This window comes from Trachinotus anak, unplaced genomic scaffold, assembly GCF_046630095.1.
Source record: "Trachinotus anak isolate AG129_WGS33_773 ecotype Australia unplaced genomic scaffold, CSIRO_AGI_Tana_v1 ptg000012l, whole genome shotgun sequence".
NCBI lineage: Eukaryota > Metazoa > Chordata > Actinopteri > Carangiformes > Carangidae > Trachinotus > Trachinotus anak.
The window spans coordinates 6,821,288-6,837,926 of NW_027273863.1; the positions used below are offsets into that span (position 1 = coordinate 6,821,288).

General features: G+C 38.9%; 1 protein-coding gene across 2 annotated transcripts in view; it reads left to right on the forward strand.

Moving 5' to 3' along the window:
- LOC139629401 (sodium channel protein type 2 subunit alpha-like) overlaps positions 1 to 16,639 on the forward strand; it is a 36,580-nt gene that overhangs the window by 6,545 nt on the left and 13,396 nt on the right. For both annotated transcript variants that reach the window (XM_071492002.1, XM_071492001.1), the window contains 11 exons: positions 277 to 368; positions 494 to 736; positions 846 to 909; positions 6,780 to 6,921; positions 7,767 to 7,964; positions 8,067 to 8,252; positions 8,335 to 8,706; positions 8,867 to 8,996; positions 10,479 to 10,717; positions 12,034 to 12,207; positions 12,617 to 12,973. In XM_071492002.1, coding sequence (XP_071348103.1) covers positions 277 to 368; positions 494 to 736; positions 846 to 909; positions 6,780 to 6,921; positions 7,767 to 7,964; positions 8,067 to 8,252; positions 8,335 to 8,706; positions 8,867 to 8,996; positions 10,479 to 10,717; positions 12,034 to 12,207; positions 12,617 to 12,973 — 2,197 coding nt within the window. The remainder of the gene's footprint in view (positions 1 to 276; positions 369 to 493; positions 737 to 845; positions 910 to 6,779; positions 6,922 to 7,766; positions 7,965 to 8,066; positions 8,253 to 8,334; positions 8,707 to 8,866; positions 8,997 to 10,478; positions 10,718 to 12,033; positions 12,208 to 12,616; positions 12,974 to 16,639) is intronic.

The following is a 16,639-nucleotide window of genomic DNA, read 5'->3' on the forward strand; positions in this document are numbered from 1 at the left end:
GTGGCCCAAAAAAAAAAACAACATAAAAAAAATCTGTTAATGTAGGTTTAACTAAAGGACACATTTAATGAGAATTATACATTTTTCATTCATATAATAAGTGAGTCTGTAAAGTCTACAAAAAGATTTTTAGTAGAAATCCATAATGTTATTTGATTTGTATTTATGAAGATAATATGGATACTGTTAAGTAGCCTAATGAGACGTTCTTAATCCTGGTGATCATACAGAAGACCTTCTTTTTTTAATCCCCTTACTCTTCATTAAAAATTACAGATATTTGACAGAGTTCGTAGATCTTGGAAACGTCTCTGCATTAAGAACCTTCAGAGTACTACGAGCCCTGAAAACCATCTCAGTTATCCCAGGTAAGAGGCCTATCAGATCAAACCTCCTGGCCATGTTTCTATGCCTCGTCTCTCATTTCCAATCATGCCTGAAACGTCACTGCAAAACCAAACATTTAAAATATTGTCTAATCTCCTCCATCAAGGTCTGAAGACCATCGTCGGAGCCCTGATCCAGTCTGTGAAGAAGCTGGCAGATGTGATGATCCTGACTGTCTTCTGTCTCAGCGTGTTCGCCCTCATTGGCCTGCAGCTTTTCATGGGGCTCTTGCGACAGAAGTGTGTCCGCAGCCTGGCACACTGTATCAACTCCTCCTACAGCCCCAATGCATCCTTCATCTGTAACAACAGAACCTGGAGCTCCAGGGCAGACTTCCTCAGCAGTGAAGGTCAGCCAAAAACAAAATATACTTATATTTCACACATGTACAATGTACTGAATACTGTGTAGTCCAGTTAAGAAAATACATCTTTAATCTCCTGTTCCCTTTTTCTTAGACAACTTTTACAAAGTTGAAGGAGCAAAGGATGCCTTAATATGTGGATATGGAAATGATGCAGGGTAAGTGAGTGTCCTGCTTACCGCTTGTTATTAATCATCTGCAGGCTATTACATAACATCAAAATGTTAAGCATCTAATGGCTTTTGATCCCATGCATGTCATGTGTATAATTGGATATTGTAGCTTGAGCATGAGGCTTGGTACAAATAGTTTTTGCAGAACAAGAGAAAACAGATACAACAGTAGATGATGTACTTAAGGCTTCATATTTTCAATCCGTGACTTAATGTATAGAGGAATGATCCCGTCAGAGGGAGGGGTATAGCATGTGAGAGGCTGTACACAAGACAACATGTGGTGTGGATAATCACCCCGGCTCCAGTGGAACCCTTTACTGAGAAACATGGAGTTGCCAGCTGGAGAGAGGGGGGTCTTTGGAGATTTCATCATCTCAAAAGCTCTATGACATGATTAGGTTAACCGGAGTGAACCGGATCACTTCAGATTGATACTCCGTTATTGTTGAGAGGAGAAAGTGTAGTGATGTCTTCAAGTCTGTAGTTGTTTTCATCTTTGTGATGCACCAGAAACTCTTGGTTTAATTGCTTAAAACCTTTTTTATGACATAATTTTAAGAAAAGAAAGTTTAATATAAAGTATCTGTAGCTTTCTCAGAGGAGATGTTTGTAAATGAAGACATACATTGATTTATTTTATCTGTAAAGTGACAGATTTTGTTCCCAATCAAAGGCACAGTGCGAAACCATCCAAATATTGCTACTCAGCCTACGCACTGAATAATCCTATAAATCCAAATGCTTTTGAAACAAACACAACAGGATGACTCTGCCCATGCCAGGCCCAGTTCAAGGGTTACAGTGAACTAAATACCCATCTGTGTGAATCTGAAATCCTGCAGCTTCAACAAATGGCTTCCATTAGGTGCTCTTGTTAATGATACAAGATAATGGCTGATAGCAAATAACGTAAAATTATGATGATATTGAGTTTTTTACACTCTTAAAAAATGGTTCTATATTGTTTATGTTCTATATCATAGCAGATAAATGGCACCCTGAAATAATTCATTATAACTTGGGGTTCTTTAAAAGCACAAAAAGTTGCACAGTTGATCAGTTAACAATAGCTTTATAACTTATTACTTTATCTGTTTTAAAAAAAAGATGAAAAGATTCTATTAATCCAAATCACTATGAACAATGACTCACTGATGCAAATTTATACTAATACATGGATTAAATGCCAGCATACATTGCATTAAACATGCTAAACAACGGTATTTTCAAAATTGATTTATTGTCGAGGTAGTTTTTCAAGCAAAAAGTCAAAATATTAATTTGTTTCAACTTCATCAAATCAGGAGATCCACTGTTAGTCTGTCATGAATTCAAGTTTTATTTACATTGTTTCATAAGTTGTAGGTTTTTAAGCAGCATTAGTTGAATACATCTTATTTTATTTTAATAACAGTCAGTAATGTTACAGATAACATTAGTAAAATAAGAGATAACATAGTTTACAGATATAGCCAACGTTAGCGAGCATTAACATTAGCAAAACTAAAACACAAAACAAAAACCAGAGACCATCTTTCCATAGGATCACAGAAAAAACTGGGAATATGCATAATCATGGAGTGGTTTCTTTATGTTAATGATTTTTAATTTTCTCTTGATGATCAGTGTTAGCATTAATGTTAGCTACTTAAAAGCTTAACTAAGATATTTAGCATTAACTGTCATAACTGACATGTTAGCATATGTATCTCATATTAAAATGTTAATATTTATAATAAAGAAACAGAGAAGATTAAAGTGCAAAAAAAAAAGTCTGTCGAAACATAAAACAAAAAAAAAGCTACCACAGCCCTAGCGAGTCAAACAACAGAAAGAACAAAATATATTTTTTCCTGTACAAATCTAGTATAAACCTTTTCATAACAGGATTTTCTTTAATTTGGGTGGTAGAAACCTAGAGGTCCTTCTTGAACCTTTTGTATGAGAATAAGTCTGTATGAGACTTTTTTTTAAACATGGGATTAAGATAATACTGTTAGTATTACCATATTTTAATGAATTAACAGAAAAAGTGTAGACACAGTGGAGGTGGTTATTGGCATCAGATTGCAGCCAACCCTTTAGTTTTTAATCTCACAAACACAGGAACTTAATCTCCCAAGAAGTAAAATCTGATTCAGTAATTTGTGTTCAAGTCAGAGTGAAAAAAGGATACATTTGAGGGCAGTCGGGGGGAAATGACGTCATTAAACTCCCTTAAATAGTGGGTCAGTAAGATCAGACTAGTACCAATGTGACCTATCCAGCTGCCCCAGAGTTTACCTACAAGCCACTGCAATTGGACTATTTTAGATGTGTTGCTTGTTGTTGTTTGTGATTCTGCCTTTTGTGGAGCTCCAACAGCACATTCAGTGACATTCACATGTTAATGTTTTTTTTTTCTGCGTCTAATGGCTGTGTTAATGGCTCTTTGGATAACAAGAGAACAAGGATTAGTCCTTATGTATTCCTTTGAATTAAACATTGTTCTGTTGTGTCTACATAATGGTATGTATCCCATTCACTGCATGTTTTTTTCTTTGCAGTTAGATTGAAGTCAGGTCAAGGACAGAGTGACACAGTTTTATGACATGGTTGCCAGGTTATAGGTCAAAGTAACCATAGCCTAGCTTATGTTTTGGTTGGCAAAATGGGACAGCCTTTTAACTTCTGTGACATTTTAGATGGAACTTTCTGAGGCTGGCTGTGGAGACGGGCAAGATATTAAGCAGGTCAGGATGGAGGACGTAAAACATAGAGGATGCTTAATCTTTTGAGTGTATTCCAACAAGTAATCCCTGAGTAGATTTCCAAATTAAAGCTTTGGATACGTTATGATGACACACACTGACACAAAGTCACACACATACACACCCCAGACACCAGTGGGCACACATGTACACACACATATTCAAATGATATTTTCAGCCTTGATGGTTAACAAGTTAGTGATAAATGATTTGCTCAAAGGTCTTGGCTGTTCTCATCATGGCTACTGTAGAGTTCAGGCAAATGCTTATCCCCTCATATCTTAAAGCCACTGTGCATCAAGGATTATGCCTGATTGTATAGACAGCTTCAACTTTTGCCCTTGACTGGACTGATGTGGACATGGAAACCCACTGTCCTGCCCAGAATAGAAGGAAAGCACTTTGTTGAGATTGACAGATGTTCCTCTGCTGTTACACAAACTGCAGGAAATGGATGGGACACTATTCATAAAAAATGCAAACATGTTAGCAAAGAGCTTTCATAGAGCTCTCACTCTCCACAGACTGTGTTGCTTTGGTGATGGTGCTGACCACCCTTTGCCACTCCCACCTCCTGTACCTGCAAAGTAAGCAGCCACACAAACCAAGCAACAGGTACACAGGGCAGAGAGGGTTGTCACAGACCTGCACATTTCTATGAGAGTGTCAAGGACCATATTATTTAACCATTTTTATCTTAAACTACAAATCATTTACTTTTCATTTTTACTGTCAGTTTTGGGTTTTTGAATGTATTTTTCTTTGCCTGGAAGCCACTGATTTCAATTTTAGTATGAAATCAGTTGGACCTGCCTGACTTGTTCAGTGTGTATTTTTGTAAAAAGTAAATTTCAGTAGTAGCCCCTGGTCAGTATTATTATGGTGTTTCTGATAGTGTGCAGTGAGTGTGGATTCCTTATTTGCAGTGAGTAAGTAAGAGAGTGCATGAATAATACATTGTACTGTATTACTAACTGTTGTGTATTACTAATGAGTGCACAGCAATCCACTATAGGATGCACATAGAAAAATGAAAACACTAGTATGACGTCTGGCCTTCCTTCTACCAGCCGTCACAGCTTCATGCTGGCTGTGGATTTTGTCAGTGTGGAGGCAGATCACATCCCACAGTGAGCATATGTGTCGCAGCAGCTCTCCTTGAGGAGAGCTCACTCAGTCCCCAGGGCAGTTACTATAGAAACCTGTGGGACATTAACCTAACAGGTGCTTTGTTTTTACAGCAGCAGCTAATTGCAAGAGAAGTGTCATATAGAGGTTTAAGTGACAGCAAGGGCGAATAGTGTGGTAATTGGACTAGCAATGACAACATTAGATGTAGGAGTGTTTTTTGTGGGCATTGCAATGTTTACGCAGTCTAGGGTAAATTGACTTACATTTAAAAGTTCTTGAGAAAATGAACTGAAACATGATATTGTGAATAAATGGTTGAATAATGGTTAAACTAGGAATCATGATGACTTTTTAGTTCAGAAAGTTATTTAAAGGAGGTTTTAAATGCATCAGCTCATGTTTTGACTTAATAAATCAGTTTTTATTGTAATGTAGACTAATTTCATGCCTTCCATTATTTCTACTAGGTTGTAGTATTGAATATATATACGGGGCTGCATCTAATATTTTAAAATTATTGATCAAAAAGCACATGACTCATTTAACATGTGTCTATAAAATGCCAATGCAGGGTCCTGAAGCCTGTTCATTAAAACACAGAATAAGAAGAGAAACAAATCATCACAACTAAGGTTGTGATGATTTCTACTAGGTTGTAGTATTGAATATATATACGGGGCTGCATCTAATATTTTAAAATTATTGATCAAAAAGCACATGACTCATTTAACATGTGTCTATAAAATGCCAATGCAGGGTCCTGAAGCCTGTTCATTAAAACACAGAATAAGAAGAGAAACAAATCATCACAACTAAGGATCATTAATTAAGGAATGTTTGGTATTTTTACAGATAAAATGACTTAGATTGATAAATAAGTAATAATGTATGCAGATTAGTAGTCAGTTGATCAATTAATCAACTCATTATTTCATCTCTAAAAATGCAGTAATGTAAAAACCATGCCGAGACATGAACAGTGAACTAATCTGTAAAAGAAAAAGTGTATCAAACTCAAGCTGTGTTGAGAAATCATGTGAATTTAATAATTCTTTTAACATTATAAGGGGTTGACAGCGTTCCCTTGAATACAACAAGAAGAAAAGTCCTTCGAAAAAAGCTTCTTGGAAGGTAGCACATCAGTCTACAAACCATATGGTGTCCTTTGAAAGTGATGCGTTCACTAAACAACAAGTTATAGTCAGTGGGGTAAAATATGTGAAACCACTGTGCAGTCCTTCAAGACAACACTTGCAGTATCTTCAGGTTTGTATGTGTTTGCCATGTGAATTTAAAGAGGAGACCAGATTGATGGCAGATTGAGCAGTACTGCAGAGGGAAGGATCAGCCTGACAGGAAGATGTCGCTGGCCTCACGCAGCCTCCTCTGTCCTCACTGCTGGATATTAGTGAGCATTCCTGCTTAGCTGGCCCGTTGGTGAGATCTACAGCTGTTCTCACAGCAGCGCTCTCCCGCCCAGCTGTTTCCCAGCCATTACGAAATTATTCTGCACTCAGATTGACATGGCAGTCCAGCTTGTTCTCAGCTGCTGGACTTAAATATTTGCTGTAATGCCACTATGCTGACAATGAAGATCAGAGATGGAGGCATCGAGCTGAAAAATTTTTTGAACTGCAATTTGATATCCATCTGGCTCAGTGTAATCCCTTTTGCTCCAGTGCATTTTAGTGCTCCTGCCTGGAATGAATTTCAAGTGCCCTCTTCAGTTGAAATAATGGTGATGATAGCAGTGTATGTACTTACTGACTCATCCGCTTCTCTCCCCTGTGAAGTCAAAGGCCACAGGGCTACATGTAGATACTGGAGATGTTTTTAACTCTGGTAAAGCATCCTGCACGCTACCACAGCTATATCTGTCCCAGCTGCTTTTGTTTCAGTGGTGTGCAGCATTTGTTTATCAGTCCTGTCCTATAATCATCTGCCTTCTGTTAAACTGTTTGTGCACTACAGGAAGTGTCCAGATGGGTTTGACTGCCTAAAAGTAGGAAGAAATCCAAACTATGGCTACACCAGTTTTGATTCCTTCGGCTGGGCTTTTCTGGCCCTTTTCCGGCTCATGACACAGGACTACTGGGAAAAACTGTTCCATCAGGTGCAATTTCTGAATATATGTTTTTCAGTCTGCCAATAATCTGTGACGCGTTGTTTCTTCCTTAGAATAATAATCCATATTTTTATCCCACTAATAGATTTTATTGTTCTACATGTACAGAATACTGCATTTTTATATTTGGTATATTGTTGTATTTCAAGTAAATTTCAGTTTGTTTACAACCCAGGTCTTATTTTTTTAGACTGGCCATGATAATATTTTACTTACCTGGTTAATTGGGGAGACATAGGTGACAGTGACTCAACATAATTTCACAATGTAGTCCATACAGACAAAAGACATTAGCAGGATATAAACAACTCTAATTTAACTATGCCATCTAGACCGCCTACTTTACTTCACTTTAAAGCTGCACTAAACAATATAAAAATATTTTTATTAACATTGGATTAATTACTAGCTGTAATGTAAAAGAGGTTGATCCTCTGATATCAGCTGGCTCTGCAGTGTCCCTGACCTCTACAGAGAGTTTCAGCATCTTTCAGCTCATTGTTTTGGTTTTCCAGCCACAACTTTACTGTCTTGACTGAGTCTTACCGCACTCATCAGTGCCTTTACATTTTACAATGTAATTAATGCCTATATTGGCAATTTCAGGTATTTTCTTTTAAATTTTTCGACTGAATAATGAATTTAGGTAAATAAGAGTAAAACTTATAGGATTTGTTCTACTTTCATTGTCTGTAGCTTTTTTGCCCCAAGTACCCAAACCTCAGCAATAAAATGATTGAGATAAATCTTTTCCATTGTAACTATATAGTACATCATGTCAAAACTATGAAAATGTGAATTTGCTTTTACTGACTTCATGTCTGCTTCCTCAGACTCTGCGCTCAGCAGGGAAGACCTACATGGTTTTCTTTGTGCTGGTAATCTTCATGGGTTCCTTCTACCTTGTCAACTTGATCCTGGCTGTAGTGGCCATGGCCTACGAGGAGCAGAACCAGGCAACCATTGCTGAGGCCTGGCAGAAAGAGAGAGAGTTTCAGCTGGCTATGGAGCACCTACGACGAGAGCAAAGAGTAGGTGCACCGCAGCCAGTCTGCAAAAATTGTCATGTGTGCTTTCAACATAGGACAAACAAAAAATAATGTCCTGTAACATCATTTATTTTCTGTGTATAGTTGGCAGCAAAGAGACAAGCCCAGGAGACAGACTCAGTGTTATCCCCAGAGCTGTCTCCATTCTGTCAGAAGACAGGAAGTATACGACGTAGCAGCTGCAGAAGAAGAAGATCTCACAGGACGTTGTCAGAGGAAACAGAAGAGGAAGCTGCTGAGGAGAAGTTCGACCCACTGGACGAACCAATGGTATATCACTCAGCAATTGCACTCTCGATAGACTATGATGTTCTAGGCCATTGAACCAAATGTATCCTCTGTGTCTCTGCAGCCTCCTCTGTCTCCCCTGCCAGTCCACCCTTTGCTGGCCACACTGTCATCTCACCCCCTCAGCACCAGGAGAGGAAGCCAGATCAGCATCTTCAGCTCCTTCCGGGCACGCAACAACTCGGAGGCTGACTTCGGGGATGACGAGTACAGCGTTCATGGGGACGCCTTCAGGAGTCGCGCCAGTTCAACAGCAACACCCTGGAAGAGGAGGACGGGCAGTGTGAGGAGTCACTGCTCCCAAGTCTTCACCCCAAGCCTCACCGTCAATGGACGACTCAACATTTCCCTGGACCAGAACGGAGTCACCACTGTGGGTTTGCACACTCCCACCTCCATGCTTGGTTACAGCATGGAGAGGGTTAGAGAAGACGTGGTGAGTGATAGAAGCCTGTGTGTCATTATAAAAAACATGTATGTAGTATTTTAAAACTCTCATACTGGAACAACTTCATTTTGATCTCAATTAACAGCTTGCTAAATAAAAGAGAGAAGAAGGCCATGTATTTAATTTTTTGCTGTTTTCTGTTTACCAGAAGTCAACCAGTGTGGAGGACTCAGTTCCCAGACCTCTCCTCCAGCCTTCGCCGACAGTGACAGAGCCTCCTCCAGTGCACAGGAAAAGAGGACTGAGCTCTGTCAGCTTCCTCAGTGATGCCATGGAGGGTGAGTCCTTTTGATGATTAAACAAATTATTTGTATCTTTGGAAGTACACACAGAGTCGCAGCTTGTGAACAGGCAGGCAGCTGTTTGGGGCCACAGGCTGTTAGAGGACCCCCGAGGGCTGACAAACTTAACTCCACAGCAATATCTCAAAATGCGGCTCCTTACCCCTTAAACAACCAATGGACTATTTGCAATGACATATCAGTAGGAAAGCTCCCTAAAGTGGCCCAATACCCATAGAAACATAAAAACAATTAGTTGTTAGGTACGCCCATTCACAGCCTATTCACGTCTGGCTGGTGATTGGTTGATTGAATGTGCTACTGATCTGTCTAACTAACCACCATCAGTCCAAAGAGCCACATTAAAGCTCGTATTTGGAAATTACAAGGTTTCCACATTCTCTGTATTTATATTCTATTAATGTGAATATTTGGCATAAATGTTTAAATTTTGTATATTTTTGTTGTGCAGCCTGTCAGCATAAAGACCAACCAGCACCTCTACAGCTTAATAATTAAGATTTACATTTAGGGCTGTCAGCATTAATGTGTTAATGGCAATGAGATTAAGACCTGACTATAATGTGTTGTGTTTTTTTGTTTGTTTTTTAATTCGTGTTAATCTTGTGTTACCAAAGATTCTTTATTTTACAGCGTCAATGTTGCTGTTACCAAGGATTCTACAGTGCTATGTTCTAGAATCTTTGGCTGCTACTATTTTGACCCTTTGAAGCACCCTTACTTGTTGTCAAGCTGCCACAGACACTTCCTACAAAGATTTTATCTATTGGAGGAAAAGGGGGACAGTTGTGGTCTGCATAAAGGGGCGTGTCAGGAGACCTAAAGTATTTAAATCCAATACCTGAATCGTCGTTGGTGAAGATCGAATGAGTTGGAAAATAAAAATATAACTTACCCAGAGCTCATCTATGAAAAAATAAGTTATCAGACATCTTCATAATTACACTTCAGACATGCTAACACTAGCTTCTAGTTTCGACAGACTGACGGTTACATGTTGTCAAGCAAGAGAAGGCTGTTCTGAAATGCAAAATGATAGAATTTTAATCCTGATAAAACAGGCAATCAATCGCGATTAACTATGGAAATTCAGCAAATAATCGCAATTAAGAAAAAATGAATCGTTTGACAGCCCTACTTTAAATATAATTTTTTTAATTGTTTAAAGTATAAACATGACAGACATGAAACTGATATTGATCTTCTCATCTAACTCTAATCAAGAAAGTAAATAAAGATATTTTCCAAAATGTTGAACAATTCTTTAACGGTTGCTGTCACAATTCTCACTCACTAAACTCATTACAGTTTAAAGCTTTCATAAAGCTCTGAGTTTTACATGCTCGGGCTTCAGATTATGGCCACTGGTGTTTGAAAAGAAAGGAAAAACGAACTTTTCAAGTCACATTTTAACAAAAAGTCTGAGGCTGAATAGGTCACCTTGGTGTCTCTTTGCAGAGCTGGAGGAGTCGAGGCAAAAGTGCCATCCCCGCTGGTACACATTTGCCAAGAAGTACCTGATATGGGACTGCTGCCCCTGGTGGCTGAAGATAAAGGAGTGGGTGAAGTTCATGGTGAATGATCCTTTCCTGGATCTAGGTATCACTATATGCATTGTGCTGAACACCCTCTTCATGGCCCTGGAGCACTACCCCATGACTGATGAGTTCAACACCATGCTCTCAGTGGGCAATCTGGTAAGAGGGACTTAATGATAGGAGTGGGCAGATATGCAGCATTTAACACACTTTCTCTTAAGTGTTGCTAGGTGGTAGATGGAGTGTGGAGAAGAAAGACAATTGACAAAATGTATTTCTTTATCAGACAGCTGTGTTTTTATAGCTAGTGATGCTGAGCTGGAGTTGTGGTCAAATAAGGCCATGATGATGTTTGTCAAAGGCTCCACTTTAAACTATTTGTGGCATCTAGCAGTGACGTTACACATTGCAGCCAAGTCAGCTGCTAGGCACCAGCCGAGGTGAACCTCTGAGGCTCCTGCGAATTGGACCCAGTAGTCAAAGAGATCCACAAGAAGGGCCCGGCACACATGCACTGAGTACCACCAACTGCAGTACCGTGCTTCCCACGCAGCATCGGACACCATCCCTGCTTTTTTACCAGCACAAGTCTTACTGGACGCAGGCCAGGTGCTGGAAATCCAGGGGTCCTGCCGAGCAGTTCTGATGTTAATTGACAATTGGCAAATGGCATTAGTTACAAACAGATATGTTCAGTTCACCGTTCCATTAGCATGCTCTTTGAACGTGATCATTCATAACACAGCTAATACTTCTCTATTTCTGACCTCCACCGAGCAGCTTATTTTTCCACTACTGTTTACCTGTGTGTTAGCATCTCTCCAAAACCACAGTTTCATGAATTTGATGCAATGTTATGTCAATTATTGAACAAGTGATAACTTTTTGCCGCTCAGCCAGAATATTTATTCATTTATTCATTTATTTATGTTTTGTTTTCTTTCCATCCATCCATATTCTGCCACTTATCCAGAGTATGTCCCTCTCCCCCACAAGATTTTCCAGCTGTAATATTGTCTATTTTTGGTATTGCTCTCATGTACTATTTGGTTACATAATTGCGTACAGTGTATACCATCCAACGCTAGTCATATAAAGTTCAGAAAAGATCTAAGGCATAAATGTAGCCCAAAAACAGACATGGGTATGCATGTGTCTCTGTTATACCACATTGACTGCCTGTGTAAATAGATGAATTCATAGATTTTTTATGGAATGACAAGTTAACATATTATTAACAACATGAAATTGTGAGGAGTTAACAACACAATATTAACATGTTTAACAAGTTAACAAAATGTTGTCTACATATTCTCAACATGTTAATAAAGTTTTTAACATCTGACTCCAGATGTCAATATCAAGTGTCAAATGTTTTCGGCTTTCCTGCCCATAGATTTATAGTAAGAAGGATATTTTGGCACTTTTTCTACCTCTTACTTTACACTTACTTTACTTACACTCTGTCTTTCCAGGTGTTTACAGGGATCTTTACAGCCGAGATGGTGCTGAAGCTGATTGCAATGGACCCTTACTACTACTTCCAACAGGGCTGGAACATCTTTGATGGCATCATTGTTTGTCTCAGTCTGATGGAGTTGGGTCTTTCCAATGTAGAGGGGCTGTCTGTCCTGCGATCTTTCAGACTGGTAAAAGAAATCTTAAACTCTAAAAAAAGAAAATCACTCTTAGTTTTTACACACACACACACACACACACACACACACACACACACACACACACACATATATATATATATATATATATATATATATATGTACACACATTCCACTTTGTATTCCTTTCGCAAATAGAACAACTCAAAGGTGATTGACATATAGGGATAACACTGGATGGCATGTTTTGATATAGTAAATTAAACTGAAAATAATACTATATCATAAAATATCAATAACTTTTCATTATGTATAAGTTGTAGCATTGAATTTCTTTTTGTCAGGAGTGAGAGTCAGTCAATAATTCAATCAGTCCTAACAATCTGACATCTGACAGTGTGTGACAAAATGCAACATTATTTGTAATATTTGTCTTCATCAGTTACGAGTCTTCAAACTGGCGAAGTCCTGGCCCACTCTCAACACTCTCATCAAGATCATTGGCAACTCAGTGGGCGCCCTGGGGAACCTGACACTGGTGTTGGCCATCATTGTCTTTATCTTTGCTGTGGTGGGCATGCAGCTGTTTGGCAAGAACTATCAGGATTGTGTGTGTAAGATCTCCATCAACTGCCAGCTGCCTCGCTGGCACATGAAGGACTTCTTCCACTCATTCCTGATTGTGTTCCGGGTGCTGTGTGGCGAGTGGATCGAGACCATGTGGGATTGTATGGAAGTGGCTGGGCAGCCCCTCTGCATTCTGGTGTTCATGTTGGTCATGGTCATAGGGAACTTGGTGGTGAGTACTAAATCAGACATTTTTGCATGATTTAAAATGTGTAATTTGTTAATGTCTGGTTTGTTAAGTCTGGTGATATATTTTTCTTATTGTCAATAAATCCCATGAAAAGACCAGAAGTAGCTTAGGTAAGACCTTACTTATTCCTTTGTGCCATTGACCTCATTGTTGTCTAAATGCTTCTAAAAACATATCAAAGGGGGGGACGCCTCGGTGGCTCACCTGGTAGAGCTTAGTCCTAATCACAGTGGCCTGGGGTTCAAATCCGACTCATGGCCCTTTGCTGCATGTTATCCCCCCTCTCTCCCCAAGTTTCCTGTCACTCTCTAACTGTCCTATCTCATAAAGGCATTGAAAAAACTTTTTTTTTAAAAACCCCAAAAAAACACATCAATGAGCAATTATGATGAACACGGACACTATGGTTTATTCTTAAAGACCCCCTCTGATTAAGTTTTTAACCTTGTTAACTTGTCCACGTGATGTTTTTTATATAATACATAACATGAGGAAAATGAGTAAAATAAACCCCAAATCTTGACAGTACAGAGAATTAGATTTTGCATTAGCACAACCACTAACACTGTGTCAGCCACTGCCAGTTACAAGCTAACAAACCACATAAACAAATAAAGGATGTTAACTATGCTAACCATTCTGATACATCTGCTAGTTGCCAATTTTGCTCATCTGAGTCTGGGTCAGACTGAGGCTCAAACATGTGGCTGTGTCTCTGCGATGTGTCTTCCTCTGACCATCTTGATACGTGCTGCTCTCTCACCTTGATTAAGCGAATATGTGCTTCCATTCCCAGTTGAGTATTATTACGTAGTTTAAAACATGTCTGGAGAGAAACTTCAATTAATCCCACATACACATTCATTGGATTTGTTGGCGTCATCCCTTAACAGTATATGATAACAGGAAGTCTGCCTAGAGAGAAATTCAATTGCACATCAAAACAACCAACTGTAGTCAAATCCAAATGATAATGTCACAAGTAATCAGGGATTACATTGCACCAATGAGGATGGGTGATTCCATGTTATGAAGATGGGACCTACTTGAAAAGTGGTCGTTGCATCATTGTGATAAATAATGCAAACTCAGATATCTATGTAGCCACAGTGGTTTGTGCATTTTTCCTCAGTGCTCTTGAGCACAAATCGCTGAGGAAGTGGTTATGTCACAGCGTCATGCTAACTGACTTACAGATTAGCATTAGTGGACTTCAAAACAGATAAAGTCTGGACGACATATAAACCATCTGTTGTCCCCCCTAAGTAATGTATGTATTATCTGAACATGCTGCTGTGCAAACTGTAGCCACAAAAGGCACACTCTATGGTAGGGACAGCTGCAGCCTCATGTCCAACAGGGCTGCATATTTTATCCACGGCTAATGAACTAAGCCTTATGGGTGAAAGTTTGACCTATGTTCTGTGCAAAGAATCAGCCGAGGCCACTGAGTGTTCTTGCTGTCGTTCCAGTTTTATTACAGGTATTGATTTTCACACTGCATGTAGCTGTTTCTGTAAAAAATATTATTTGTATTATAATCTGTCTGACAGCTCAGTTTGTACACAGCTGCAGTCACTAATTCCCATTGCCAGGATACGTATTGTTGGTCCAAACATATGGTGATTTGTTGTTCAGCTGTGTCCTGAAAGCTAACATTAATGAGAACAGCTAAAAAAAGAATCCCGGAAGAGTCAATCCAAGCTTTTATTTGTGGTAAGTGTAGTTTTTACTTTAAATATAGCATCGTTTTAATGATTATTCTTCAAATATATGACATTTGTTTAGTACTATTTCAGCCTGAGAGGGTAAAATACAGTTTTTATTTTATTATTATTATCATATTTTTTTTGTTTTTTGTTTTTGTTTGTTTTTTTTATTCCATTTATTATTCCTTTCTATTGTATTTATTCTACTAAGGCTAAGTTTATATTCTTGGTCTGATTCAACAAGAATTAGCAAGAGATTAGCAGGAGTATTATCCAAGTCCAAACAAGAAAAACATATTAGAATAGTATCGTACATTGAAACATGAGCATCGTCTGCAACACAATCAGTTCAGTTCTGTTGTATAACTGTTTTAAAACCCTGGCAGGCTTTTTAAAAAATGGAGCAACAAGGCTTTGAGTGTGTAGTTCCTTTTGGACATTGTTCAAACACCTGTTCCCAGCATGCCTTCTGTTACCTCTTCAATTAAATGCTAGTTTGTTCTGCATTTAATCCTGTGCTCTGTATCAGTCAGAAATGTTTTAAAACCTTTTTGGTTAACTTTGCCTGGATGATGACTGACACTGTCTTTCATGCACACGTATTGACAACACTATTTCTAATACAATATCTGCAAAGTAGCAGCTTCTCATAGCATAGGTTGTATGGTTGTATGTATTTCCTGACAAAAGCACCAGCAAAATTTTAACATTTAACATTTAACAACACTTCCTCAGACTATGTAGTATGTCATACTTTAGGCCAGTTGTAAAACAGGACCAACGAGCGACTCAACCAGAGACTTTGTCAGAATTTGTCTTTTTTATCACCTCTCCAAAACACAATAAAAGGACAGTGTGTTTTAATTTAAGCTGCAAATGTTAACGTAGCTAGCTTACACCTACAGTAGTAACCTTGTGTTATTTCCAAAGGCGTGCACCATGCAGCTTTAAGTTTTAAGCACAGTATCGTAGCCATGTCTGTATTTAAAATTCTTTTAAAAGCTTTTTGTTTTAAAAACAAATCAGTTGGAAATGTTAAAACATCAGCTGGAGACAAAGTTTTCAATCAACTCATGAGTTTTAAGTTGCGCTCATTAGCATTAGCTTACAATAGCTATCTGTGTTCACTGGCTGGGAATGAGGCACTTGCTTTCATTTACGCCTGTGTAAAGTTGAAAACCCATTGTTTCAAGAATTACTATAAATTTTTAGTGCTAAATCTGCCATATGTTATTTTTGTAAACTGAATCATGTGCCATGCTAAAGCTTCACAAAAGAAACCACAGTCACTAAGTGAATGGTCATTATACCTGCAGCACCACGGCATCATCTGGAGCCTGTTGCTACCCTCTGACTCTCTAAACACACATTACAGCTTAAAAAACTCTCTCAAAGGATTTCACTGACAAAAGATGAATGGTGACCTGAAGAGCACAGAGCAGTTGGTCTTGTTTTACACCTACTGCGTACAGACACCTTCAGTGACTCTATTGGCTTGTTAGTGCAAAGACCAGATCACAACAGTGCTCCTTATGGAGTTAAATGGACAGAAACCTCCTCTGTACATGAATCGTGGGAAAGCTGTTTATCCAAAGGATTATCCAGGATGCTTAGGGGCGAGAAGGTCGGAGGGCATTCGTCACTAATCATCTGCTCATGCTCCCCATCTCTGCATGGCTCAGTGGCTAAAGATGATCCTAACCAACTGTGCACATCACACATGCACACAGGCAGTGTGCACACACACACAGACCACACACACATGGATACAGTGCAGAGATGTGCATGATGCCGCTGCTCTCTAACCGAGTAGACAGATTACTTGGGAGTTGGATGCTTTGAACCTTGAGTTCAGTGTAGCTGAAAGCACCCAACGCCATATGTGTCTGAGCATAGCTGGGTAGAATATCCTCTCGAATTTACAATGCAGGATTTGCCA